This window comes from Lolium perenne, chromosome 2, assembly GCF_019359855.2.
Source record: "Lolium perenne isolate Kyuss_39 chromosome 2, Kyuss_2.0, whole genome shotgun sequence".
NCBI classification, from domain to species: Eukaryota; Viridiplantae; Streptophyta; class Magnoliopsida; order Poales; family Poaceae; genus Lolium; species Lolium perenne.
In genome coordinates this window covers 16972881-17000080 of record NC_067245.2, presented here as the reverse complement: position 1 = coordinate 17000080, position 27200 = coordinate 16972881, and the positions used below count along the sequence as shown (strand labels likewise).

Sequence of the window (27200 nt, the reverse complement as noted above, 5' to 3'; positions counted from 1 at the left end):
GGTCCTTCATCCGTTCCTAATTCCTTTTACGTTCTCTATACATTTTTCTTATCTTTTCATTCTAAAACTCTGTAACACTAATGGCGAACAAAAGCATTATTACGAGTGCGTGCACCCTGCCGTGACTGCTGATGGTTGAAAAATATTTCATACTGACAAAAAAACAAAATGTGTGGTAACTTGTAAGTCGACTGTGTGTGTATGTGTTTCTAACGCACACCTGCAGCCACAGCAACTGAGTAAGACCATAATCAAATCGTCCAGCCACATTTCAAAACAAACAGCTGAAAAGGAACCACGATAAGCTAGCAAAACAGTTGTACTCTCAGATTTCGTTGGACAGCAAGATGGTAGACAAACTTTCATTTCGTCCATGATCGGGAATAACAGGAAAGGAACTACAGAACAATTCATAGTTCGAACTACAATACGCCCGTAGGACAAGGCATAAAGCAAAACAATGAAATACCCCCATCGATTTTGATCTAAACCAAATCCAGACAGCACATCACATGGCCACCAGGCCGACAATTTCTTTTATTGCACTCCTCCATTCTTTTTCATACCGAGTTCAGGCCAAAACGCAAATCAGCAGCAACCCTCAGAGTACTCGCCGAATCTGAAATCAAACAATACAGGGATGGATTACTTCTCCGGATGACGCACAAGCAAGTTGTCCTTGCAATGATGCATCACGAACGGTGATGAGAGCATCACTTACCCCAATTCGGAAAGCTTGAGGTGAGCCTCAGCGTAGTCAGCAAAGAAAGCATCCTCATCCTGCAAACAATCAACAACTAGCGTCTCAGATCTCGCAAACTAGGATAGCCAAGGATGAACTAATCAACAAACACGATGAAGCAAAAAAGGTTACAAGAACAGAGGTTCTACCGCAGCATATTTGTCCACAAATGGGCGGAAGGCCTCATCAGTCAGGAGGACCTTGTCAGTTGGCAGCTGAAGAAGGCCTTCCTTCTCACCGGTCAGGAGCTCCCTGTCAACATTTGAACTTTTAGTTTGAGAAAAGAAAAGCGTGAAATTTAACTACTTTGCAAACAAGCAGACAGATAGGGCATACGTGAAGTAAGAGTTGTCGAAGATCAAAGGATTGGCAGTCCAGGGTCCCTCAAAGCCAGATCTCTCCTTGTGGCATCTTCCCTGCACAAGATAAGCAAAGTTGCATAAGCACAACTTTTCAAACCTGGAAACAAGCATGACAGGGATATACTAATTGCACACAAATGAACTAACCAGGGTGTGACCACCAGAAAGAGCAACAATGTCCTGGTCGCTCAAACCCATCTGAGCGGAAAACACCTGCCTGAGGTGGTCAGAGCCTGATACAGCAGTAAGTTCACCATGTCAGCCTAGTTAACTTAAATCCACCAATCCATACACACAAACTACCATACATCAACAATTCAGTTCCAAGTCTAAACAGGGTGTATTTTGGGATTGCAGAGGTTACACAAAAATCACAGAATCATGCAAACAATTACTGGTATTAGCCATGAAGTTAAGTGGGTTATGCCATAAAACTGTGCTCACTACAACATGGCAGTGTCACATAACTAACATCTTGATGCATGCTAAATTATGATACTTCAACATATTCTATAAACATTTTCTTGCATGAATGGTACCAAAAAAAAATGAAAAGAGGGCAAAAGCCTTGCCCTAATCCATTAATTAAGGGAGAGTTTACAAGGAATGAATGGTACCAAAATTAACAACACAATAAGCCATGTTTTGTCAATATAGACGTTGTAAATTAGTGCTAGTTTTAAAGATGTTGCACATTTGTACCTAGGGTGGCGTTGGGAAGACGGCCTTCTGGAGGTGGCTCAAGCTTGTCCTGCAAACATAGACAACACATTATAAGCATCCACAGTTAACCATGCACATACACAAATACAGGGAAACAAAACCAGCGCCCTTTTAGACATTACCCATGTGTCATAAGAATATGCAGTAAATACATACATATTCTAATTCTAATTCATTCACACAGCAGGCAGGACCTATAAACGTTCAAACAGCTGCCCTCCTATTAGATGCATCTTCAACAAATGCATCATATAGCAGACAGCTTGCTTCCAAATCTAAACCAGAAATATTTAGCAAACCATAGGTCATCAATGAGATGTACGGATACGTAATATAGCTGTTGTCTAGTAAATGAAATTATGCAGGCCATACAAACTCCACATCCATACTACCCATTACCCTTGACAACTAAAATTATATAACTAATTGAAGTAAATGGCATTATGTCAAGTCATCTTATATTCGAGCAAACTCATAAAGATGTGTAGTACTAGGAGGCATGGCTACCTAATCGCAAGCAATGTAGATAGGACTAGGCAGAAGATCAACCAGTAACCCAATCCTCTCCACGGCCACGCCCTAGGAGCAACCCCACACAAATAACATGGGAGTGACAAAACGGTCCAAGCACTATTATTAGAAGAGACCACCATCGCCTCTGAACATGTGAGACGCAAAACAGTCCAATCACTATTATTAGTAGAAGAGACCCCCACCATCGCCTCTGAACTCTCTGATAACCACACATAACACATCTGGACCATATACGTGACGAGATGCCATGTGAATGGTTTTCCATGGTTTATTGGCTTGCATCTACCTACCGCAACTACAACCCATTTCGCGCAGGCGCAGTCGCCATCATAGAAAGAATTTCCTCCGGGCCACATATTCCAACCACCCAACTTAAACAATACCGGATCTGTCGTCACTGAAGTCAACAACACTCGCTCGCAAGGTCCACTCAGAGACAGGGTACAGAAATGGCGCATCATTTCGGGTAGCACAAGTTAACAACCAAACAGGCTTAAACCCTAGAGAAATCTTACGGCAGGATCCAGAAATTATTGTTCTCACCTGTCTGCCCGGGTGGAAGGGGACCTCGGGCCCGCCGGTGACCTCTACGGCGACGACTCCAGCGAGCTGTGTCACGGAGCGAAACCAGATCAGACCAACTGAAGGTTCATTTGAAAAAAGAAAAAAAAACAGAAACGGCGCGATCTGGGGGTGCGGGCGAGATCGGATCGGATGGGATGGGTGCTGACCTGGTAGAAGTCGGCGTAGGAGAGGATGGGCACGAGCTCCTTGATGGGCTCGAGGAGCCTGACGGCGATGTCGAGGCCGGCGTTGGCGCCGTGCGCGAGCTCGGCGGGGCACTTCATGGTGCCGAAGGGGCCGCCGGTCTTGGTGGCGACGTCGAAGGTGCCCGCCGAGTGCCACCTGCGTACGGAAAACGGCGAGATCAGATCGGGGTGCTCGGTCGAGATTCGAGATCGGGGGATGGGTGGATCCTTACGCGAGGCGGAGCATGAGGGGCGCGCAGTTCTTCTCGGCGATGAGGCCGCGGAGCTTGCGCTTGGCCTTGGCGACGGCGGCGAGGTACTCATCGCTGACGGTCGGGTAGCACTTGGCGGCCATGGCGGGCTGGGTGAGCTCCGATCGGAAATGTGGTGTGGGGGAGAAGAGGGGTCCGGGTGAGCGATGGAGGCCTGTGGCCCGCTCGCGTTTATCAAGTCGTAAAGCGGGAGGGCATTTGGGTAATTTTAGGGTGTGAACACGGGAGATGCCGCCGGGGAGCGTGACACGTGGCTGGCGGGGATTGGTTCGGATCCGTGTATTTCTGCCAGGGCCACGTCGGTCAGAGAGGGTTTTGCGGAGGGGAGGTGGACGACGACTCGCAGTAGTAGACGGGGAGTGGAGACAGGCATGAATGAGGCCGGCCGCCTGATTAATCAGGACCAAGTGGCCAATGGGATATGCTAATCAATGGTGTACCAGTACCAGTATAAAATGAGTATGATATCGGAACCATAATGTTGGATAACCCGGTAGATCGACATCGATGTTGCTCTTTCAATTCCAACATTGTTTTCATTCGGAAAAAGCAGTACGTAGTGGTAGTCGTCAGAATGTGAACTCGGCTTATGCCCTGCACGCGCCCGCCCGCCAGCATCAGCCGGACCAACTCACATGCGATCCCATCGCCATCGCCCATTCCCATCATCGAGTGATGGCCACACACTAACACACGCACGCACTCACACATTGAATTTCCACCAGGAAGAGGTCCACATTTCACAGTCTCGGCTTCAACTTAACCAACACACTAGCGCAAAGGCACATCGTACCTTCACAATCTACAACTAGGACAGGACAAGAAAGTGCACTAAGACTATGTGGTGATTTTTCGGCGCATGTCGAAACGGATCCAAAGCATTTCTTTACAAAGGGGCATCCTACCGGGGCAAATGAAAAAAATCACGGGCAAAACATGTGGTTCGTGTAACCGGGGAGGTTTCGCTCTCGCTGCCGCCTACATCTGCTCATGGACAATGTTATAGACAGATATCAGAATCTCCACGCTGATCAAGATGATGATCAGCCATTCCAGAAAATCCGACTTCCTGTTCTGTAGGATCTCCTGGAGAAACCGGATGTTGTGCTGCAAAATCATAACAGTCAGAAATCAACAAGTAAACTCAACCATGTGATGGATGTGCTTTGTTGCGCAATTGCTATCTGCCAACATGCTCTGCACCGCCACGGAGTCTTACCTCGACAAACTTCAACTTAAAATCAAGGTTCCCAAATCTTTGAGTTAACTCGTATTCGTCTCGGAGAAATTCCCAGATCTGAGCATAGTTTGCGTTCTTCCAAGCAATGTCTGACCTGGAGCGGACAAAGTTGTAAGTAAATGTGAAGCACAAATATAAAGCGTAGAGTTTTCTGTCAACTACAGATGCAGGTTTTCTGTGAAACTGGAAGGGATGAAAAAGGTGTAATCCTTAGAGAAAAACCTTCAGCTTTTCAGAGTTTTCATAGAGCAAACACACATTTGTTGGGTGTTTAAACAAGAAGAAAGGCGCTTTCGCACACTAGTACTTACACAGAAGTAAGGCTAACATGTATATAAGATAACTGAATTATGATGGTGTGTGACTTCAACTACATACTTAACTATTCGAAATAAAGAATAACAATAGAAAGACAATACAGTGCTGGGATAAAACTGATTGCTAATCACTATGAAGTCGCACTTAAAATAGACTGAAAATACACCTATTACGATTCAACGACAAAGATTATTTGTCCCATGATGTTGGCATTCTGCCAAACAAGCATTTTACCAAAAACGTATTACCTGATATTCATGTAACACTTGGACTGTAATATGACAATTAAAGTGGACAATGATTATGCAGCAATGTTGTAACTTCAATCTTATCCTATAGAACTAAGTAATTCATCCAGACTAACTCATTTTCTCCACACATGCAGCTATGCCACATCATCTTTTATTTCCTGAATTTTGTCTGACATGCAGACATCCACGTCATCATACTTTGTCTAATTAAACTTTTTTTGTTATCGTGCAGCGCTCTACACTGCAGCGCCTGTTTCGTTCTTCCTTCGGTTACTCCTCAAAATCCTAACTGAAAAGTCCACGTGTTCTCAGGGTCGTAGGGATGATGGAGATTGATATTTGAGAGGGTTTATACACAAGCAGATATGTTCATTTACGTACCTATGTTATCTGCAAAATCCTAATGCTTGCAGCTCATTAGATGTGCAGAAGAAAATAGATGATTGATGCCGTCCAAGAGCAAATAAAATGACTTGGTAGACATCTACTCATTTTTTTTTCCAATGTTGTCACCTCACCCAGATTATATGCATGCATGTGATTCTTTGCAAGGTGTGTGAGGAGAATCTCATTCCTGTTACACATTTTATTGCAGCTTTGTATAGTTTCTCCAAGGGTTTCTTCCATTAATTGGAGTAGTTCTTCCTCTGTCTACGTGTGTGTTTATATGCTCCTTGCAGATGATTTTCTTGCAGTTGATAATGGGCAACAAGCCAAGCATTAAGAAGAGAAAAGCATCTGCAGCGTCGGTCTTAAACTACAGAATTCTGTTTTAAAGTTTCCGATTCATTACTTTTCTTGAAAGAGAAGTTTATAATTCCAGATCTTCCATTTTGTCATTGATTGCATTTTTTGTCACGCATTGTTCTCTCCTATTATTCGTCTATGATCGCACCTAATAATTTTCCAAAGTTCCTACATAATTAAGTATCTTCATGTGTTGCATAGTTTATGCATATAAGTTAGATTATTTTCTCTGTAGTGTGCATTTACCACTATCAATTTGTTTCTTTCTATTTGGCCTCTAAAGCATTTTGGAAGAGTGGAATCAGATAAAACCTACATTAATACAATGTAAATAAGTTATCTTTGGTTGGAAATTCAAGCGTATCTTCCCACAAGTGAATATTTTCAATGTGCAGTTAAATTCTCTAATGACGTGTTTTTTACATGGTGAACAATTGTTTTTATATGGCCTTCCTTTTGTATTCTGACATTTGTAGATGGGAATCTCTGAACCTATTTTCTGTAATCTACAAATCAAGTTACAAGCCTTAAGCTTTTCATGGATTTTCTCATGTGCACTATTCTTAAGAAAAACTTCCACATAATCCTGCAGCGAAGGCGCGGGGTATTATATAGTTCCATTAGTTTTTGACAGCTCCCCAGCCTTACACAAAAACAGTAAACTAGAAATGAAGCCAAAGCTTAGGTCAGGTTTAATCGGCTGATCACATTAAGCAGAAAACTGATGGACACAAGAATACGTAGCAAACTACTGAATGAAACAACAAATTATCTGACAGGATAAGGAGTATGAGGTTGTGAAAACACATGCAACAATCATAACACTGAATATGGTGAATGGGACAAAGCAAATTATCTACTTTGTTTATATTCCAGAGCTTGGAAACTATTTATACTTTTGATACAACAAAATACAGCTATGCAATAGACTAGTCAAACAGTCACATACTGTCACACGTTCTGGAATGTAAGGCACATATTTTGACATAAATTAAATTTGCACGCTTAGCTCCCAGTATGATGCTATAGTTACCTCTCAAAAAGTCCAAGCTTAAGAATGACATCTGCCAAGTTAGAGTTAGCCTTTCCTACCAACTGGAAAAGCTTTTTCTTTTCCATATTGAAGGTACCAGTTTTTTCCATTCCACGATTTATATCCGTGAACTCAGCGACCATTCCATCCACCTATCAATGAAGATAATTAAAATAGATATTTCAAAGTTTCATACCCACAAGTATGAAATTAACCAGTACGTACTTGCCGGATATAATAATCAAGAGCAATACTCTGACCAAGGACACTCCCAATTGTACGAATGCCATCAATACTCAGGTCTTTCAGTATAATAAAGTCAAGTCCACCCTCCATCCACGTCTCCAAAGTAGGCTTCTCAACAATAGCATAATCTACAGTTTAAGATTTCAATGTTGAGTCCTCGTAAATGCTGACAATTAGATTACTACAGCGGTAATCACAATGATGCATACATATCACGAAGCTAGGTTTATTTAGGTGTTCAGAATGCGGCGCCTACAGCATATGCAATTTGCTCTTGCAAAACACCTAAAAGGGCAAAGTTCACCATAAATCAGCAACTAGCTTCGTCACAGAGCATCTAACAAAACGTCAGGCCATCTCATACGAACTGTACATAACAAAATTAAAAGCCAAATAGACTGTTCACAAATGAGGACAAGATTGTACAGTTCCAGTAGCAGATTGATCTAAAAGGAAATGACATAGTCATTATAGTAAAGTCATTCTCCATGTGAAAAAAGAAAACACAGATCAAAGTATTATAAAATTAGCTAACAGTCGCCTTTAAGTGGGTAACTGTCAACTTTCATAAATTTTGTTGCTAGATGTCGATTAACAGAGAACATTTAGACATAGATTTCTACGCAGGACTCCTAACATCATGACACCTTTTTGCATGAACAAGGAGCATCGACAAAAATCCATGTTACAGAACTGATATGAAGATGTCTCGCCATTAATTATCAAAATATAAAATTCATATGAGGAAGAAAACAGTAACAGATAAATCAGATAAAGATTCAGGAACTACTCTATCAAATCAGATTAGTATTATCATCTCAAATTGAGTAAGGGTTTACCATCTTTCCTCATCTCTGGCAGTAACCCTGAAGCATGCCTCTCGACAATTTTTAAGTATCCATCTGCTTCATGATCAGAAACGTTGAACAGCACGATGGACCCATACTGGAAAACTACCATGTAGTGGCAATGACTCTCATCTATGACACCAGTCTTAAAACCCTACAACATAGCAGGTGGCACGGCCCTGTAAGTATCTACTACCTCCGTCTAAAATAAATTGTTCATGTCAGACTGTGATTTGGCTCGACTGAGACTGGGATAATGTTTTAATCTATCCACATCTAACATTACAATGACCATTGTATAAATAGGAAAAATAGAGATAATTTGCTTCTAGTTTTTGAAAATTCTGACAGGTAATTTCGAGTTGACGCCTGAAGTTAACTAGGTCTTCTGCAAATCACGTCCATTTTAAATCATTATTATCCCAAGAAAGCAAGTGTGAACTGACACAATTTGGTGCAGGGGTTACATTGTTTGTAAGGTTCAGCTGACCAGACCACCTAATGGTGGTCACATTGTGTAGTACAATTGTAGGAATCAACAAGCTAGAGTGGAAATTGACCATAGAAATTTTATCGACTAGATAAGCAATGATGATGGGCAGTGAGGATTTGGCTCACCTCTGGGTCTCCCTTGACATCATAGTATCTGAGGACGACGTAGTTGGTGGCACGCGAGGTGGGCGGGATGACATTGAAGGAATTCTGCGACTGGAGGCTCTTGAGGTTGATGCTGCAAGACACCCCATGACAATTGGCAGGAGGAACAAAGTGAGTCCTCGAATCCCAATATAACTAACTACATTGATTGACGGGGGAGGGAGATATGCGCGCTAGGCGACCTGGTGCAGGGGAAGTATGCCTTGACGGGGACGAGTCGCGTCTGGTCCTCCTGCGTGTACTCGAGCAGCTGCTCCTGGTAGTAGGCGTCGTCGTCGGAGGCGAGCTCCTCGGGCGGCGGCGGGAGGGGCGCGGGCGGGGTGCCGTCGTCGGTGTTGCAGTGGGGGGCCGGGAGCGGGGAGAGGGAGGCGAAGGAGCGGAGGATCGGGAGCGCGGCGCGGCGGGGTGGGGGAGCGGGGAGGTGGCGCGTGCGGAGCAGGAGGAGGAGGGAGGGCGCGCGGGGAGGCGGCGGGGACGAGCGGGCCAGGGTCTGGAAGCCCCTGGAGGAGCGCGCGGGGAGGCGGAGGAGCGGCCGGAGGAGGCGCTTCTCGAAGGTTCGAATCCGGGAGAGCTCCATGCGGCCTAGGCGGTGGCGGTGGCGGTGGCGGTGGCGGTGGTGGACTGGTGGTGGAGTGGAGGCGACGAGACGGGGAAGAGGAAGAGGAAGAGGGGAGCAGAGGCCGCCATAGAATGGGGATTTTCTTTCTTTTGGCTTGCGGCTCACGTTGATGTGAAGCTGCCTGGTGGGCCATGTTTCTGACGGACTGAAAATGGATGGGCCGGAACTGTTCCAGGTCAGCGATGGGCCGATACTACCATATACCCGCCCGTTTGGACACCAAGAATGAGCCTCAAAACACATTTCAAGGATATATTTTATCATTTGCTATACTTTTCTTTAAAATGTCTATTATTTTATTTACCACATGTCACCGGCACAAGAAATGGTACAAAATGTGTTGGTTCTACTCCGTTTGGATCAGTCTATGAATAGAAAAAGGGTTGGGTCTCTCTTGTGAAAGTGCATGGAGCCTCCATGTGTGGTTGGTAATTAATGACAATCCCTATGGACTAATGTTTGCATTGAGTTATATTTGTAGGTGTTGTCCATAGGCAATACTTGAACCATAAGTTGGCTTCAAGATTGCAATAAGAAGCAAATGAAGAAGATCAAGTGTCAAGTATGTCTTGAAGATGAAGATGAAGTGAGCTCTCAAGGTTAACTTCAAGACATCAACGAAATGAAGTGCAAGTTCAAGATGAGTCAACTCGAAGAGATCATATGCTTCAAGCTTGCCATGAAGAAATGAAGTGCAAGTTCAAGATGCGCCATCTCGAAGAGATCCTTTGCTCGACTCTTGCCATCCATATGGTATTCATAGATATGTGAAGTTGCGCCGAAGAAGAAGCTCTCCCATGATGGATTATGGGGGAGCAATCCATAAGACTTCGTCAAGCAAGCACAATCAAGAAAGGCGTTCCATCTTGTTGCGGTCAAGATCGTCATCATCGAACTCAAGTGGAATGCGCAAGTATAAGGTTTGCTCTTGATAGGGTTTCTTTCTCACCGGACTCATAGTGTAGTTGGAGACCGGTTTATAGTTTAGTTGTCGTTCTATCAAGAGGGCTCTCGAGTGAGTAACTCGATCGTATCGTTCGGAGAGAGCTCAAACCTTTGCATCCTTGCATCATCTTTCTTGGTTGTTATTTGGATCTTACCCATGTGATGTTTTAGAGCTTGTGCTTATTCTCATGACAAGCTCTAGTTCATCGAAAACGGATTTTGCATAGATCACTTGTTGCGTTTTCGAGTTTGGTGATTTTCTCGGTTTCTCATGTTGAGGTATTGCACCTCTAAAAATAGTAGAAAATCGCCCCCACTGATTTCCATATTTCCACTTTTTGTTGGGTAGCTTTTGTCGTCCTCTTTCCAACAAAATTGGTTTCACCTAAATCCGAGTTTCCTAACTCAACTTATTGCATTTTCGAGGTTGGAGGTTTTACCGGTGTGTCTTTTGCTCCTGGCGGAATTTCCGGCTTCTACAGCCGGAAATTCCGCCCAGATACTCCTTTCGTCAGCACCCACAGCGCCTTTCTTATTGCAGGTTTTATTCTCTGGCCGGTGAAGCTGGCCGGAAGTTCCGGTCAGCGGAACTTCCGCCCAACTTCCGGATAAGTTCCGAAAGTCGGCGAATTGTGGCTCAGTATGTCCAGTATGGTCTTTCTGAAATTCCAGAACTTGGCCGGAACTTGGCCGGAACTTCCGGTCGCCGGAAGTTCCGCCCTAGTTCTGCCCCTATCTCTTTCTGACCAGGTCGTCTGCGCGGAATCTTCCTGGCGGAAGTTCCGGCCAACATGGCCGGTACTTCCGGTGCCAGCCGGAACTTCCGGCCCTCCGGGCCGGAACTTCCGGTGTTACACAATATCCTGCAACGGCTCGTTTTATCGGGGGGGGGGGTATAAATACCCCCTTCTTTCTCCTTGGGATGTGCTTCTCTGACTCTCTCTCTCCTCCATTGTTGAACTAGAGAAGCTTGCTCTATCTCTCAATCCCTCCATGATTCTTGCCCCCATTTGAGGGAAAAGAGAGAGGAGATCTAGATCTACATCTTGACCAATCAAATCCCTCTCTTTGTGAGTGGAATCCACTAGATCTAGATCTTGGAGAAATTTGGTGTTCCTCCTCCTATTTGTTCTTCCTCTCTTATTCCCCCAATAGCTTTTGTAGCTTTGTTGGAATTTGAGAGAGAAGGACTTGAGCATCTTTGTGGTGTTCTTGCCATTGCATTTGGTGCATCGGTTTGAGTTCTCCACGGTGATTCGTGGTGATGAAAGCAAGAAGGTTGTTACTCTTGGGTTCTTGAAACCCTAGACGGATTCTAGACCTTTGTGGTGATTTGTTGGGAGCCTCCGATTAAGTTGTGGATGTGTGCCCCAACCTTTGTGTAAGGCCCGGTTTCCACCTCGAAGGAAATCCCTTAGTGGAACCGTGACCTAGGCCTTTGTGGCGAGGGTCACCGGAGATTTAGGTGAGGCGCCTTCGTGGCGCTCGGTGTGTGGTGTGAGTACCGCATCTTGGGGTGAGGCCTTTGTGGTGTTGGTGTGCATCGAGCAACCACACCTCAAGGTGAGCCTTTTGTGGCGTTCGGGAGCACTAAGCCACCGCACCTCTCCACCGGAGATTAGCACTCGCAAGAGTGTGAACTCCAGGATAAATCATCGTCTCCCGCGTGCCTCGGTTATCTCTATACCCGAGCTCTTTTCTTGTGCACCTTACCTTGTGATAGCCATCGTGCTTGAAGTTATATATCTTGTTATCACATAGTTGCTTGTATTGCTTAGCATAAGTTTATATATCTTGCTATCACATAGTTACTTGCATTGCTTAGAATAAGTTGTTGGTGCACATAGGTGAACCATAGTATATAGGCTTTGGGTTTGACAAAGTAAACGCTAGTTTTATTCCGCATTTGTTAAGCCCATCTCGTAAAAGTTTTAAATCGCCTATTCATCCCCCCCCCTCTAGGCGACATCCGTGTCCTTTCATCTTGTCAAAGGAATGCTCCTTTAGTCCTAACAAAGGAGCAAGTATCTATGCTGGAAACTCGTAATTCATCTATTTTCTTCAATTATATCACGTATTCACTTCCTTATTTCCACGTAAACAGGACATATATAATGCAATATATGTGGTTCGGAAACCACCTCCAAGGTCCTCTCCAATTTCTTAACACAAAGCTTAAGAACCACAAGGTTCAACACAATGGCAACAAGCCAGATTCTTGGGAAGATCGTGACAGATCTATTCACAAAAACCTATGCTGGAGACAAAGACTCAAATAAGACTTCTAGTTTTTGTCTAGTGTTTGCTAGGACCGGCGGTTTTCTTGTGTTGTTGTGTATCAATGATTTGGGGATAGGCCAGGGCTTAAGGTTTCACCTGCAGGTGCGCACTAGTAGATGAGATTCAAAGATAAAATGTTATCCACCATAATGTTGCAAGCCACAGTCTTTACGGATCGATCTATTATCCACCTCAAATTCCTACATACCACGCACCGTTACTCCTAGCCACATTATCAACCCATGCACTGTCACTTGATCATAGTGTCGGATCATGGCACAACTCTACTCAAACCTCATAATACCTTTACCGATATATGCGAGTTTGGGTACCAGTCAAACCTTAGGATCGAGGCAAGAAAACCGGGCAGTAGAAATAATGAATATTGATTAACATACTACATAATATCCCATAAACAAAATAGATGCACCTAATGTTGCGAGGCTAGGCCTCAGCCAATAGCCAGCAAGGACTACTCATACATGATTAGATCAACAATCATAAACATTATTGTATTATAAATTTCAAAGAGATGAATGATAAGTAGTCTTATGATGTTGCCAATCACAAATTAATCAAGATTACAAGTAGGCGAAAGGGACAATTGTGGGGTCCCGGACTAGCTGTCCGAAACACCCGTTATGCATACACATTCACGATCCCATGATCAATGTTTCGTGAAAGCATAACCGAACTGGTATCAAATACAGCATCCATTACAGTACCGAATAAACAGATTACAGCTGGTCACATGACCAATACTTACATAAGAGCCGCAATGGCAGGAGATCAGCAATCACACAGCGGAAGTGCTTCAGACGAAAGCGTTCGCATGTCCCAAATCATGCCATAACCTATAGGCAACTGACTGGGAAGACGTTCCTAGCTCGCATAGACGTCGTCGACTCCTTCTTCATCTGTCAGATTCCACCAAGTCTGGCCAAGTAAATAGCCAGGGATGAAGCCATGAGTACATTATGAATTGTACTTGCAAACCACCTTAGAGAGAAGTAAAGGATATGCATATTTGGCAGTAGCAAGGAACATACACTATTCTAGGGTTACAAGTAGTGAGAGGTAGTTCCTCTCGGGAGTATGACATCTCTATATCTTTGTTGAAAACCTTTTTGTAAACAAGTTTATTTGCGGACTAATAGGTAAGGATGACCCACTTCCTCTTCCGACCATCTCATACGGCCAAAACAACTTTTTCAACTTTCCACCGTACCTCCCATGTACCTTTCCACCAGTCCCACTGGCATCATTTTCCCGAAACATTTTTGAGAAAATCACTTTTATAAACCAAAACTCTTAAGTGCTAAGCAGCAACCTTTCCAACCGTCCATAACCGCGGACACGGCTATTCGAATAGTTTTCACTCTGCAGAGGTTGTACACTTTCCCCACAATATCCGGATACTCATCATGTGGGTATCATCCCTGCATAATAACATATGCCACGACAACTACCCGATCGTAGTTTTTCGCCTGCTCGCCTTAGCCTAAGACATGTCGCCTAGAGTTGTACCTCCCAACACCAGAGTCCGAGGGGTCGTTTACCTAGGAGTAGCAAGTTCCCCGACCAGCTCGATCCTCCGGAATGCCGCGACCAACTGCGGGACATTATTCAATGGGAGCTCATAGGTTGTACCCCTGCCATCGATACGCAATGGAAAGGCGTTCCCAGTTTGTCGGGAAGGCCACGGTCAATAGGTGTCCATGTTTGAACTACCCCTTAGATTTGCAGGACCCAAACTAAGGCGAGACAAACTACTACGCTACGCCCCGTGCCCACTTTGGGGTAATGTAGTTGTACTGTCTTTCAGTCCGGGTGAGTACTTAGGCGCTAAAGTTTTCGAAAACACTTTATTTCTCCACTTGCCTCTAGCAAACTTCTTTACATAAACATCTTTCCTTTCATAAACCCACACTTGGGCAGGGCTACCCCATTCCAAGGTTTTCGAAAAACTTCTTTTCAGGAAAACATTTTCATAATCATTTTTTCAGGGCGCTCCCAACCTATAGTCCAATTCTTCTTCGAAAAATGGTGACAAGAATGACAAGGTGATAAGCATCATATCACTAATAGAGATGTGGTCAGTAGGTAAGAACGAGGGCTGCACCCTAAGGGTGGATTAATAAAACTCCGAGTGACGCTAACCACCGACATAATAATGCAAGAGCAAGATGTATAGCATCAGAGATGCATCAAGAGGTGGCTTGCCTTTGTTGGCTATTTTTCCCTGGACTTCATATTCATGAATCATCTGCTCTTCCTTCCTCTTCGAATTCCTCACCGAGATCCTCCCCTTCTCGGGTAGCGTTCGCATTCTAACGTCGCAAAATAAAAGGCGAACAATCAACACAATAGCCATAGCAACAACCACACACTCAATCTAGTAGCAAAACATTCAATCAGAGGCACTAAACAAATAAATCAAATAGCATATATGGCAATATTTTATTTACAAAAGGACTATTTTATCGGCACTAGAAAAGGTTTTAACAAAACATCTATTAGCTAAAAGGGATCTACCTCACACCAAGACATAATCCACATAGGTACTGGTAGGTATGAATCTTGGAAACCACCAGAAAGGGTCTAGTGCCAAAGTTCATTACAAAACACTTTAAACAAAACTACCCAATTTCCCTAGAGGTAAAATAAGCAACAACGCCAAATTAACAAGGTTGCAAAAGTTGGGGTGTTACAAGGATGGAGATGGTGATGATGGTGAGGCGGAGAAGTCAATGACAACGGTGATGAGTGCATTTTTGAAGCATATTTACCTTATGTTTTTTGCATTAGTAGTGGTAGGATTTTGGTATTTTACGGCGCTAGTGCGCACCTTTTATGCTTGTTTTCGCGGGATTCCAAATTATGAAGGTATCGACGAACATATTATTTGGAGCTATCATGTTATATATAAATATGATATTTTGAAGTGATAATAGCCATTAAAATGGTTTTCCACGCACCTGGGTGAAAGGGTATCACGAGGAGACACTGAAGAAGCTTTAACGACCTCCCGTACGGGCAGGACCCGCCCGTACCGTTCGTTTGTGTCAACACCCGGATTTTTAAGTCCAGATGCCTATTATGCCATTCCTCGCAATCCCAGGAATATTGTTTTTGCGAGACATAATAGATTGATATCACAACACATCATTCATTATATACCATAATCGTCTTACAAATAAAGGATCACATGATCCAGTCTCATTACAATAATAGAAGTTCTATTTATTCATTACATAACACATAGCGGAAGCGAAAGTAGCGTAGTAGTAGTCCATCTATTCCACAGGCAACTGTTGACGTCAGGAGTGATCCTAGTTGTCGTAGACGTCCTGCTGTCCTTCTTCCGGGTTCTGGTACTCCTCTTCATAGTCTGGCCATTTGAATAGCCAGGGACAAAGCCATGAGTACTTTTAAAGTACTCGCAAACTAATACTAGTGTAAGCCCTATCAATTTTTAATAAGGGGATACTACTCTAGGTTTATTTGCATAAAGCCAAGTTTATTTCATAAACATTTAGAAAAGACTCTTCATTTGCTAAACTAACTCAAGTGGGAACATTAGTGTCATTCCCACAACTCAGTTGTGATTCAAAGTCAAAGTCACCTTCCAATTCAATCACAAGTCACCATTCATATTTTTAGAAAAGTTCTGATGACGGAACAGTATGGCCTTTCCAACTGTCCATAACCGCGGACGCGGCTATTCGAATAGGTTTTACTCTGCAGAGGTTGTACACTTGTGCCACAACAATTGCAATAGTTCGTCGTAATCGGCCCTGATTTATCGTACGTAAAGACGCGAACTACCAATCCTAACCTTTCATTTACATATTCTATTATGAGCACCTCTCCCCATGAGCTTGGCCTCCCGGTGAAAACCGCAGTCAACCCGGGAACTGCACAGGGCTTGGGCCGGACATTCACCTCATTTCACGTCATTTCACATCACTTCACCAGTACGGAGGCAGCCCTCGGCATAACCCCTATGACGCTTGTTCAGAGGGAACCCATACTAAAATACATAAGTTTCCAGCTAAGCCTTACCCAGATTCAGGTATTGTGGGGGTACTTGTAAAATTGGAATGGTATCGCATCCGAACCCAACCATCAGTGTTTTTGTAAAATTCACCAAGTCATTCACCAGTCATATTCACCTTCAAAATCTCTCAATAGAATGACTCATCATTCCAAGGTTTTCAAAGTCATTTCAAATCACAAGTTCCCAACTAGAGTAGTCACTTTTAATATTGAGCACTAGCAACTAGTCATGAGGGGTGCTAAGTATCTTGGAGCTTGCTAGGCTAAGTGTGATTCTCTTGTACTACTCTATAATTCAACCAAGTGAATCATAAATCAAAAAGTAACTTTGATAAATAAAATCAAGTAAAACTTGTAAAGTAAAAACTTGGGATAGGTTCATAAAGTAAAATGTAATGGTGCCTTGCTCTTGTAGAGCTTTGCACAAGGGAACCTTGCAAGAGTGTTAGCTTGCCTTGATTGGTGAGGTGATCAAAGTTTTCTTGCTCTTCCTCTTGGTAGAAGACCTCTTCCTCTTGATAGTCTCCGGTACTAGCGTCTATAAACGAATACGAGGATACAATCACCAAACAACACTTAAGTAATCTTAATTAGCCTTATTGGCTCACACACAAAGGATCTAGCATCACTACTTAACATTTATCAACCCATTATTCTAGGGTTTCCTTATTTAACATTAGGAAAATAATTTCCTCTCATTGAAATTTGGAAGTGGGGTTTATCTTTGGTTTGGAGAAATAATTTCCTCTCATTGAATTCTTCTTAAGATTTAATTTCTCTTATGAATAATATATGACCTAGGTTGACCAAAGTCCACCCCTTCATACTTATCATTTGAGAAAATGATTTAAATGAGGTTCCATACCTCATGCAATTTAATACTAACAAGGTAGTGATTTAATGCCACCAAATAATTCATTATGAGATTATTAGACCATGGTCACTACCTCATGTTGAATTACTTGAGAACAAGATTTAAATGAGAGGAATACCTCTCATATGATTTAACACATGGTTGTAACTAATTTAGTAAAAACTACTATTGAGGTGATTCAATATTCTCAAATAACCAGGGATGATCCCATGTTGACCAAGGTCAACACTTCACACTTAGTATTTGAGAAAAGGGATTTAAATGAGATTCATCATCTCATGTGATTTAAATAACTAGTGCAATTTAAAAACTATGTTGGTTTAAATTCTACAAGTGAGCAAGTATGAGCCTAAGCATTTAAAGGTCAACACATTACTTCACCACTTGTGAGAATGATTTAAATGAGGTGCTACACCTCATTGGTTTAAATTCTAAAATTTGGATATATTTTAAATGGGCTAGTATTGACTACATAGCCAATATTTTGATTCTAGCCCATGATCATGTACAGAACACCTATCATCTTTTTACATAGTAAATTAGGGTTTGTTAAAAGTGAATTATTGCAATTGGATTCACTTCAAAATTCAAAGTGGTTGATTTTTAAGATTTATTTGAATACTGAAAAGTCTCTGTTTTGTTAATTTTGCTATTCAAATTCTACACAAGATATGAGGTTGAATCCAGTGGGGTTAGTTAGAGAAAATCATAAGCTTTCCAGAACATTTTGATTTGCTAAATTTGGATTTGTAGAATTTGAACTATTTAATTTATAGGACAGACCAGTATTGATAAATGGCTGAAACAAAATAATTCAAACAGGGGAAATGGGCTTAGGCGGGAAAGTAAACGGGCTAAACAGACTAAACAGACTGGGCCGGCCCACTAGTGCTGACCACGCCGCGGGCCGCCTGACATGGGGTCCCACGCGTCAGTGGCCTTTAACTACCGAATCGGTACCTGCGAATGAGGGCCGTCGGATCAGGTGGACGATCGACGGTCGAGCGTTGTCGTCGTCGACGGGGGAGGAGAGCCTGCTGCGCCGGCGAGGTAGGGGGTCGGAGGGCGCGCTAGGTCGCCGGCGGTCGAGGGAGGGGGTCGAGGCGTCGTTGGCGAGGGTGAATAGGCGCCTGGTACAGTGGCGGAGCTCGGGGCGGCGTGGATCAACGGATTGATCTGCGGCGGGCTTGCGGGTCTCCGGCGAGAAATTGGAGCTCACTGTGGAGTAATCCGTGGGGAGAAGCGGTGGAGGAAGTCGAGGAGAGGTAGGGGAGCAGATGGTGTGAAGGAAGAAGGGGCGGAGGAGCGCTATTTATAGAAGGGTGAGGAGGCCGGCGGGTGCTGAGAGGGGTCGCTCATGGCGCGGCCGCTCCGGCGTGCGAAAGGTCGGGGCGAGGGTAGCATCTTGTAGGCGACGTCTAGGCGAGGCTTTGGGCGTAGCTGGAGCGTCCAGGGGACGACGGGATTGCTCGGGCGCTTCTGCGACGAGGACGGTACTGGGCGGCCGGGTTGTGATCATGGCGGCGTCGATAGGGCGTGCGCGAGCTAGCGAGCATGTCCAGTAGGTAGCTGGTGCCGAGGGCCGTGCGCGTGCAAAGGGAGAGAGGGATAGGAGGACTAGGGCGACGGGTCGACGTCGGGCTCTGGCGCGTCCAGAGACTTGCCAGGGCGTGCTCACCGCGTGCCTGGCACGTTTTCTGGCGTGTCTGGGCACGCGCGTTCCGGCCAGTAGCGTGGTCGAGCGTCGCTGGGGCGTGTACCGTCGATGTACTGGAGGGGTATAGATGCTCAGGGACAAAGAGAGGCGCCAAGATGGTGGCCAGAGAGAGAGTGAATGAGCGTGGCCGGCATGGGTACGGCATGGATGAATTGGTGATTATGGCCTCACTTTAACCAGAGCAAATGAGTTGGGTTCGATGCAGAGGAAGTACCAAGGTGTGATGATCATCAAACTAAAGTGGTGGAGGCTAAAAACCAGTGTGTAAAAGGGTGTATGTCCAAATCAAATTGTTGCCTGCAAGGTGTTCGATGATATGGCCGCAAGAACATTTTGGTCGAAATTTGGATTTCTTTTTGGTGGAGCTCAATCATATAAATAAAGGGTTGGAATGGTGGTGGTGGTGTCCATTTTGGTGAAGATTTGCAAAGTTTCAAAAGGTGGATCATCTTCTCTTTATTTCAAAGTCCTCACTTGTCCATCTTGTTCTGGTCAACCTGGTCAACTTCAGCAGTGATGGTCAACATGGAAGTTGTTGACCTTGACTTGGTCTTGGATGACATGGTCATAGTTGACCAAGTTTGGGTTAGGAAGATTCAAATGCGGGGGGGTAAAGTAGGGAAGATTTTATAACTGGGTCATATGACCATTATCACATGTATGTGAGTTTTGAATTTTCCTTTGATTTGATTCTTGTTTCTTTGATGCAAATGTGTTTGTTTATCATATATAAGTATTCTACAAGCAAGGGATCAAGCAATGGTGGCCTTGGTTGAAGATTTGCAATTTTGGCTAAGTGTATGTGAGTGAAATTTGGGGATTTTCTCACTATGTGATTTCTCTTTATTTGAATTGACTTTGGTTGACTCTAATGTTATTCTTATTGGTTTAGAAACATTTTCAAACCATTGAATCCATTTCAAAAGGTCTTGGTCAAAGATTTGCAAAAATGGCCATAACACATAAGAGGTGATGTGTCACTTTTCACTATTCTTGTAAATTGTTGATCTTGCTTTAATTGGGCATGGGTTAGGGTCAATTTAGGGTTATATGAAGTTTAGAAATGGTTGCACACCATTTGGTCAAGGTTTAAAGTCTATATGTCACATATGCTCTATGCATATGTTGCATTTGATTTTAAATTTGACTTGGCTTGACCCATTTGGTGTTGTGGAGTGTTGAAATGGTATATGGAAGTGATCCAACCATTCACAACAAGTCCTAGGGTCAATCTTCTCAAATTCACAAATTTGCATTTTACTCTCATATGCCTCTATGGCATTTTTAGTTTCTTTTTATTTTCTTTGGAAACCACTTGGATTAGGTTTGATAAGTACTAGGTAAAGTGTGTGAAGGTTTTCCAAACCTCTAAACAAAGTGGAAAGTTCTAGGGTAAAGATTTATAAAAGTAGCCGTAGGCACATATGCCTCTTTCTTATTTAATTTCCTTTTATTCTATTTTAACTAGGGTGGTGAAAAGAGGGGTGAGGTTTAGGGTTTAAGATTATTTCAAACTAATATAACAAGCAATCATGGCAATAGCACAAGAATTAAGCAAGGTCACTATGGATCATACTTAATTAATAAAAGTTTTTGTTGGTTCCAAAATTTGGAACTAGTGAAATTCATTTGTTTTATTTTGAAAATTCTTGGGATGTTACAAACCCTTCCCCCTTAAACAAATCCCGTCCCGAGATTTTAAGAAAAGTTAGGTTCCTAAGAGAGATTGAGCATTTTATTAACAGGAAGACATACTTGGCATGGTCTGGGGTGCTTCCTGAGCTTCAGTGGCAGTCATGTGGTAGAGACGGCCGTTGTTGTTCTGGTTCCTTCTTCCGGCAAAGCGGCGCTGTTGCTGAGCAGGTGCTGCGGTATTGGCGGCAATCCTGGCAAGCTTTTTGGGGCACTCATTGGAGAAGTGACCCACAACTCCACACTCATAGCAGTTGACGGTGGACTTGTCTTTCGGAATGACGGGGGTAGCATTGCTTCCAGTCCTTGGGGCAGTATTTGTGTTGTTGTTGTTTCCATGGTTGTTGCTGTTGTTGGGGTGGTTGTTGTTGTTGTTGTTGTTGTTGCCTCCGGTCTTCGGGGGTCCTCCGTTGTTGTTGGCGTAGTTGGGGCGATAAGTCTGAGCAGGGGGCTTGTTGTATCTTGGGGTAAATCCTCCAGAGTGGTTGTTGCGGTGTTTCTGGGCATTGTGGGGCCCATTCTGGTTCATCATTCTGCGCTTGCGGTTCTCACTGGCCTGATGCAGCTTTCCTTCCATCTGTATGGCTGAGTCTACGAGGGCTTCTAAGTCAGCGAACGGAATGTTCACTAACACAGTTTGCATCTCGTCATGCAGTCCGTTCAGAAATCTTTCCTTTCTCTTCTCATTGGTGTCGGTCTCATCCGGGGCGTACCTTGACAAAGTGAGAAACCTGTCGCGGTATTCCACCACGGACATTCTTCCTTGCTTGAGTTCACGGAACTCGTCTCTCATCTTCTTGATCAATCCTTGAGGCACATGGTATTTGCTAAACTTCAGCTTGAAGTCTTCCCAGGTCATCATCTGTCCCGCATTCATTGCACGGGCACTTGTCCACCAGGCTCTGGCAGGTCCTGACAGGTAGTGGGTGGCGAACAGTACTTTTTCTGCGGCTTCTACTCCCGCAACTTCGAGGTTGTTCTCCATGGTCTGGAGCCAGTCATCAGCATCGAGGGGCTCTTCAGTCTTGTTGAACATCGGAGGGTTGGTGTGCTGAAAGTTCTTCAGCTTCGATCCAGGGTGATCGTGGTTTCCATGGCCTTGATTGTTCTGAGCTATCTGTTGCAGTGCGGTAATGTTGGCTTGGCGTTCAGCTCTCTCGACTTCTCGATCTGCCATCATTGTCTGCAGCAGTTGCATCATGGCATCTTGGGTGGCGTTGCGGGTTGGTGGGGCCATCTAAACATTGATGTAGATGATAAGATAAGAGGGAAATTTCTATGGTTTGTTTTGTTAAAGTTTAAAAGTTCATAATATTGAAAACTTGAGTAGTGTTGCGGGGGTAAAAACCAACAACACTTTTTCATTCATACCAAGCATCATACATTACAAGCTAACACACCGTTGGTTTGAAGAACCATTCATCGCTCTACGATACAAGGGGAATCCTGATACAACTCACACCTACTATAGTGCTGGGGTGATACCACTCTTCAGGGTGGATTCTTCGTCTTCACGGGTGAGATGCTTGGCGAGAGGCGAGGGCATGGTTCAAATCCCTGCGGGTTTTGTACTGCCTGAAGTCCTGAGGTGCTTCATAGGGGTTCATCTTTGGTTGTGGTGGGGGCATGGTCATCGGTCTTCCCATGGAGTCATGTCTTGGGTAGTAGATGAAACGAGTGTTCTTGATCTTGTCCTCATTTTGTCCACACAGACGGGCAATTGCTTCATGCATAGCTTTGACTAGTCCTTCCTTCCAAGTGTTTCCCGTTACAGAAAACCAGATGGTTTCCCATACCGAGGCATCAAGCTTCCTTCGTAGATCAGTAGAAACGTCCCACCGAGGTGGTTCTCCTAACTGAGCTTTGAGGGGTATTCCGAAGAACTCGGGATACGGGTGTCCTAGATATTCAACCAGTTGCTTCAAATCCTTTTCGAACCGCCGTTCTTCTCCGTGACCAAGCTGATAGCACTCCCAATTGTACTCCATCTGTGAAGAATTATGATAAGTAAGTTAGAGAAGTGTGTCAAAATTTTAGGTAATAGTATAAGAAGAATAGAGCATAACTTTCTTATTTGAAAAAGATCTCAATGATAAGAGGGAGAATAAGTTTTCTTAAATAGTCATTTCATTTGTTTTGAAACTAAAATTTTCAGACGTCCATTCTAACTAGGGTCTCCTAAGGTCAAACAATGGCTCTGATACCAACTTGTCAACACCCGGATTTTTAAGTCCAGATGCCTATTATGCCATTCCTCGCAATCCCAGGAATATTGTTTTTGCGAGACATAATAGATTGATATCACAACACATCATTCATTATATACCATAATCGTCTTACAAATAAAGGATCACATGATCCAGTCTCATTACAATAATAGAAGTTCTATTTATTCATTACATAACACATAGCGGAAGCGAAAGTAGCGTAGTAGTAGTCCATCTATTCCACAGGCAACTGTTGACGTCAGGAGTGATCCTAGTTGTCGTAGACGTCCTGCTGTCCTTCTTCCGGGTTCTGGTACTCCTCTTCATAGTCTGGCCATTTGAATAGCCAGGGACAAAGCCATGAGTACTTTTAAAGTACTCGCAAACTAATACTAGTGTAAGCCCTATCAATTTTTAATAAGGGGATACTACTCTAGGTTTATTTGCATAAAGCCAAGTTTATTTCATAAACATTTAGAAAAGACTCTTCATTTGCTAAACTAACTCAAGTGGGAACATTAGTGTCATTCCCACAACTCAGTTGTGATTCAAAGTCAAAGTCACCTTCCAATTCAATCACAAGTCACCATTCATATTTTTAGAAAAGTTCTGATGACGGAACAGTATGGCCTTTCCAACTGTCCATAACCGCGGACGCGGCTATTCGAATAGGTTTTACTCTGCAGAGGTTGTACACTTGTGCCACAACAATTGCAATAGTTCGTCAGGGGTAACTGGCCCTGATTTATCGTACGCAGTACGCGAACTACCAATCCTAACCTTTCATTTACATATTCTATTATGAGCACCTCTCCCCATGAGCTTGGCCTCCCGGTGAAAACCGCAGTCAACCCGGGAACTGCACAGGGCTTGGGCCGGACATTCACCTCATTTCACGTCATTTCACATCACTTCACCAGTACGGAGGCAGCCCTCGGCATAACCCCTATGACGCTTGTTCAGAGGGAACCCATACTAAAATACATAAGTTTCCAGCTAAGCCTTACCCAGATTCAGGTATTGTGGGGGTACTTGTAAAATTGGAATGGTATCGCATCCGAACCCAACCATCAGTGTTTTTGTAAAATTCACCAAGTCATTCACCAGTCATATTCACCTTCAAAATCTCTCAATAGAATGACTCATCATTCCAAGGTTTTCAAAGTCATTTCAAATCACAAGTTCCCAACTAGAGTAGTCACTTTTAATATTGAGCACTAGCAACTAGTCATGAGGGGTGCTAAGTATCTTGGAGCTTGCTAGGCTAAGTGTGATTCTCTTGTACTACTCTATAATTCAACCAAGTGAATCATAAATCAAAAAGTAACTTTGATAAATAAAATCAAGTAAAACTTGTAAAGTAAAAACTTGGGATAGGTTCATAAAGTAAAATGTAATGGTGCCTTGCTCTTGTAGAGCTTTGCACAAGGGAACCTTGCAAGAGTGTTAGCTTGCCTTGATTGGTGAGGTGATCAAAGTTTTCTTGCTCTTCCTCTTGGTAGAAGACCTCTTCCTCTTGATAGTCTCCGGTACTAGCGTCTATAAACGAATACGAGGATACAATCACCAAACAACACTTAAGTAATCTTAATTAGCCTTATTGGCTCACACACAAAGGATCTAGCATCACTACTTAACATTTATCAACCCATTATTCTAGGGTTTCCTTATTTAACATTAGGAAAATAATTTCCTCTCATTGAAATTTGGAAGTGGGGTTTATCTTTGGTTTGGAGAAATAATTTCCTCTCATTGAATTCTTCTTAAGATTTAATTTCTCTTATGAATAATATATGACCTAGGTTGACCAAAGTCCACCCCTTCATACTTATCATTTGAGAAAATGATTTAAATGAGGTTCCATACCTCATGCAATTTAATACTAACAAGGTAGTGATTTAATGCCACCAAATAATTCATTATGAGATTATTAGACCATGGTCACTACCTCATGTTGAATTACTTGAGAACAAGATTTAAATGAGAGGAATACCTCTCATATGATTTAACACATGGTTGTAACTAATTTAGTAAAAACTACTATTGAGGTGATTCAATATTCTCAAATAACCAGGGATGATCCCATGTTGACCAAGGTCAACACTTCACACTTAGTATTTGAGAAAAGGGATTTAAATGAGATTCATCATCTCATGTGATTTAAATAACTAGTGCAATTTAAAAACTATGTTGGTTTAAATTCTACAAGTGAGCAAGTATGAGCCTAAGCATTTAAAGGTCAACACATTACTTCACCACTTGTGAGAATGATTTAAATGAGGTGCTACACCTCATTGGTTTAAATTCTAAAATTTGGATATATTTTAAATGGGCTAGTATTGACTACATAGCCAATATTTTGATTCTAGCCCATGATCATGTACAGAACACCTATCATCTTTTTACATAGTAAATTAGGGTTTGTTAAAATTGAATTATTGCAATTGGATTCACTTCAAAATTCAAAGTGGTTGATTTTTAAGATTTATTTGAATACTGAAAAGTCTCTGTTTTGTTAATTTTGCTATTCAAATTCTACACAAGATATGAGGTTGAATCCAGTGGGGTTAGTTAGAGCAAATCATAAGCTTTCCAGAACATTTTGATTTGCTAAATTTGGATTTGTAGAATTTGAACTATTTAATTTATAGGACAGACCAGTATTGATAAATGGCTGAAACAAAATAATTCAAACAGGGGAAATGGGCTTAGGCGGGAAAGTAAACGGGCTAAACAGACTAAACAGACTGGGCCGGCCCACTAGTGCTGACCACGCCGCAGGCCGCCTGACATGGGGTCCCACGCGTCAGTGGCCTTTAACTACCGAATCGGTACCTGCGAATGAGGGCCGTCGGATCAGGTGGACGATCGACGGTCGAGCGTTGTCGTCGTCGACGGGGGAGGAGAGCCTGCTGCGCCGGCGAGGTAGGGGGTTGGAGGGCGCGCTAGGTCGCCGGCGGTCGAGGGAGGGGGTCGAGGCGTCGTTGGCGAGGGTGAATAGGCGCCTGGTACAGTGGCGGAGCTCGGGGCGGCGTGGATCAACGGATTGATCTGCGGCGGGCTTGCGGGTCTCCGGCGAGAAATTGGAGCTCACTGTGGAGTAATCCGTGGGGAGAAGCGGTGGAGGAAGTCGAGGAGAGGTAGGGGAGCAGATGGTGTGAAGGAAGAAGGGGCGGAGGAGCGCTATTTATAGAAGGGTGAGGAGGCCGGCGGGTGCTGAGAGGGGTCGCTCATGGCGCGGCCGCTCCGGCGTGCGAAAGGTCGGGGCGAGGGCAGCATCTTGTAGGCGACGTCTAGGCGAGGCTTTGGGCGTAGCTGGAGCGTCCAGGGGACGACGGGATTGCTCGGGCGCTTCTGCGACGAGGACGGTACTGGGCGGCCGGGTTGTGATCATGGCGGCGTCGATAGGGCGTGCGCGAGCTAGCGAGCATGTCCAGTAGGTAGCTGGTGCCGAGGGCCGTGCGCGTGCAAAGGGAGAGAGGGATAGGAGGACTAGGGCGACGGGTCGACGTCGGGCTCTGGCGCGTCCAGAGACTTGCCAGGGCGTGCTCACCGCGTGCCTGGCACGTTTTCTGGCGTGTCTGGGCACGCGCGTTCCGGCCAGTAGCGTGGTCGAGCGTCGCTGGGGCATGTACCGTCGATGTACTGGAGGGGTATAGATGCTCAGGGACAAAGAGAGGCGCCAAGATGGTGGCCAGAGAGAGAGTGAATGAGGGTGGCCGGCATGGGTACGGCATGGATGAATTGGTGATTATGGCCTCACTTTAACCAGAGCAAATGAGTTGGGTTCGATGCAGAGGAAGTACCAAGGTGTGATGATCATCAAACTAAAGTGGTGGAGGCTAAAAACCAGTGTGTAAAAGGGTGTATGTCCAAATCAAATTGTTGCCTGCAAGGTGTTCGATGATATGGCCGCAAGAACATTTTGGTCGAAATTTGGATTTCTTTTTGGTGGAGCTCAATCATATAAATAAAGGGTTGGAATGGTGGTGGTGGTGTCCATTTTGGTGAAGATTTGCAAAGTTTCAAAAAGTGGATCATCTTCTCTTTATTTCAAAGTCCTCACTTGTCCATCTTGTTCTGGT

The 27200-nt window shown here is 43.9% G+C and overlaps 2 protein-coding genes across 2 annotated transcripts; both read right to left on the bottom strand.

Annotated features, from left to right (window-relative positions):
• Positions 1-348: 348 nt before the first annotated feature.
• Positions 349-3542, bottom strand: LOC127331326 (L-ascorbate peroxidase 2, cytosolic). Its single transcript, XM_051357444.2, has 9 exons — positions 3344-3542; positions 3093-3267; positions 2905-2970; positions 1807-1855; positions 1252-1337; positions 1079-1158; positions 892-994; positions 722-780; positions 349-619 (listed from the first exon to the last, which is right to left on the bottom strand). Exons 1-9 carry the CDS (start codon positions 3463-3465, stop codon positions 589-591), a joined length of 771 nt encoding a protein of 256 aa, XP_051213404.1. The 5' UTR covers positions 3466-3542; the 3' UTR covers positions 349-588.
• Positions 3543-4069: 527 nt separating this feature from the next.
• Positions 4070-9415, bottom strand: LOC127331325 (protein RETARDED ROOT GROWTH-LIKE). The gene is made up of 7 exons (XM_051357443.2): positions 8905-9415; positions 8684-8795; positions 8057-8219; positions 7197-7345; positions 6972-7123; positions 4602-4716; positions 4070-4489 (listed from the first exon to the last, which is right to left on the bottom strand). Exons 1-7 carry the CDS (start codon positions 9297-9299, stop codon positions 4361-4363), a joined length of 1215 nt encoding a protein of 404 aa, XP_051213403.1. The 5' UTR covers positions 9300-9415; the 3' UTR covers positions 4070-4360.
• Between the last annotated feature and the right edge of the window lie 17785 nt (positions 9416-27200).

What these genes read in the sequence shown, in the direction of transcription:
- LOC127331326 (XM_051357444.2), bottom strand. Translation starts at nt 3,465, where the DNA reads ATGGCCGCCAAGTGCTACCCGACCGTCAGCGATGAGTACCTCGCCGCC. An exon ending in CCCCTCATGCTCCGCCTCGC is followed by an intron (nt 3,268 to 3,343) that starts GTAAGGATCCAC and finishes TTCCGTACGCAG; the next exon opens with GTGGCACTCGGCGGGCACCT. An exon ending in CCTACGCCGACTTCTACCAG is followed by an intron (nt 2,971 to 3,092) that starts GTCAGCACCCAT and finishes TCCGTGACACAG; the next exon opens with CTCGCTGGAGTCGTCGCCGT.
- LOC127331325 (XM_051357443.2), bottom strand. Translation starts at nt 9,299, where the DNA reads ATGGAGCTCTCCCGGATTCGAACCTTCGAGAAGCGCCTCCTCCGGCCG. An exon ending in ATGTCAAGGGAGACCCAGAG is followed by an intron (nt 8,220 to 8,683) that starts GTGAGCCAAATC and finishes GCTATGTTGTAG; the next exon opens with GGTTTTAAGACTGGTGTCAT. An exon ending in AAGCTTGGACTTTTTGAGAG is followed by an intron (nt 4,717 to 6,971) that starts GTAACTATAGCA and finishes TGTCCGCTCCAG; the next exon opens with GTCAGACATTGCTTGGAAGA.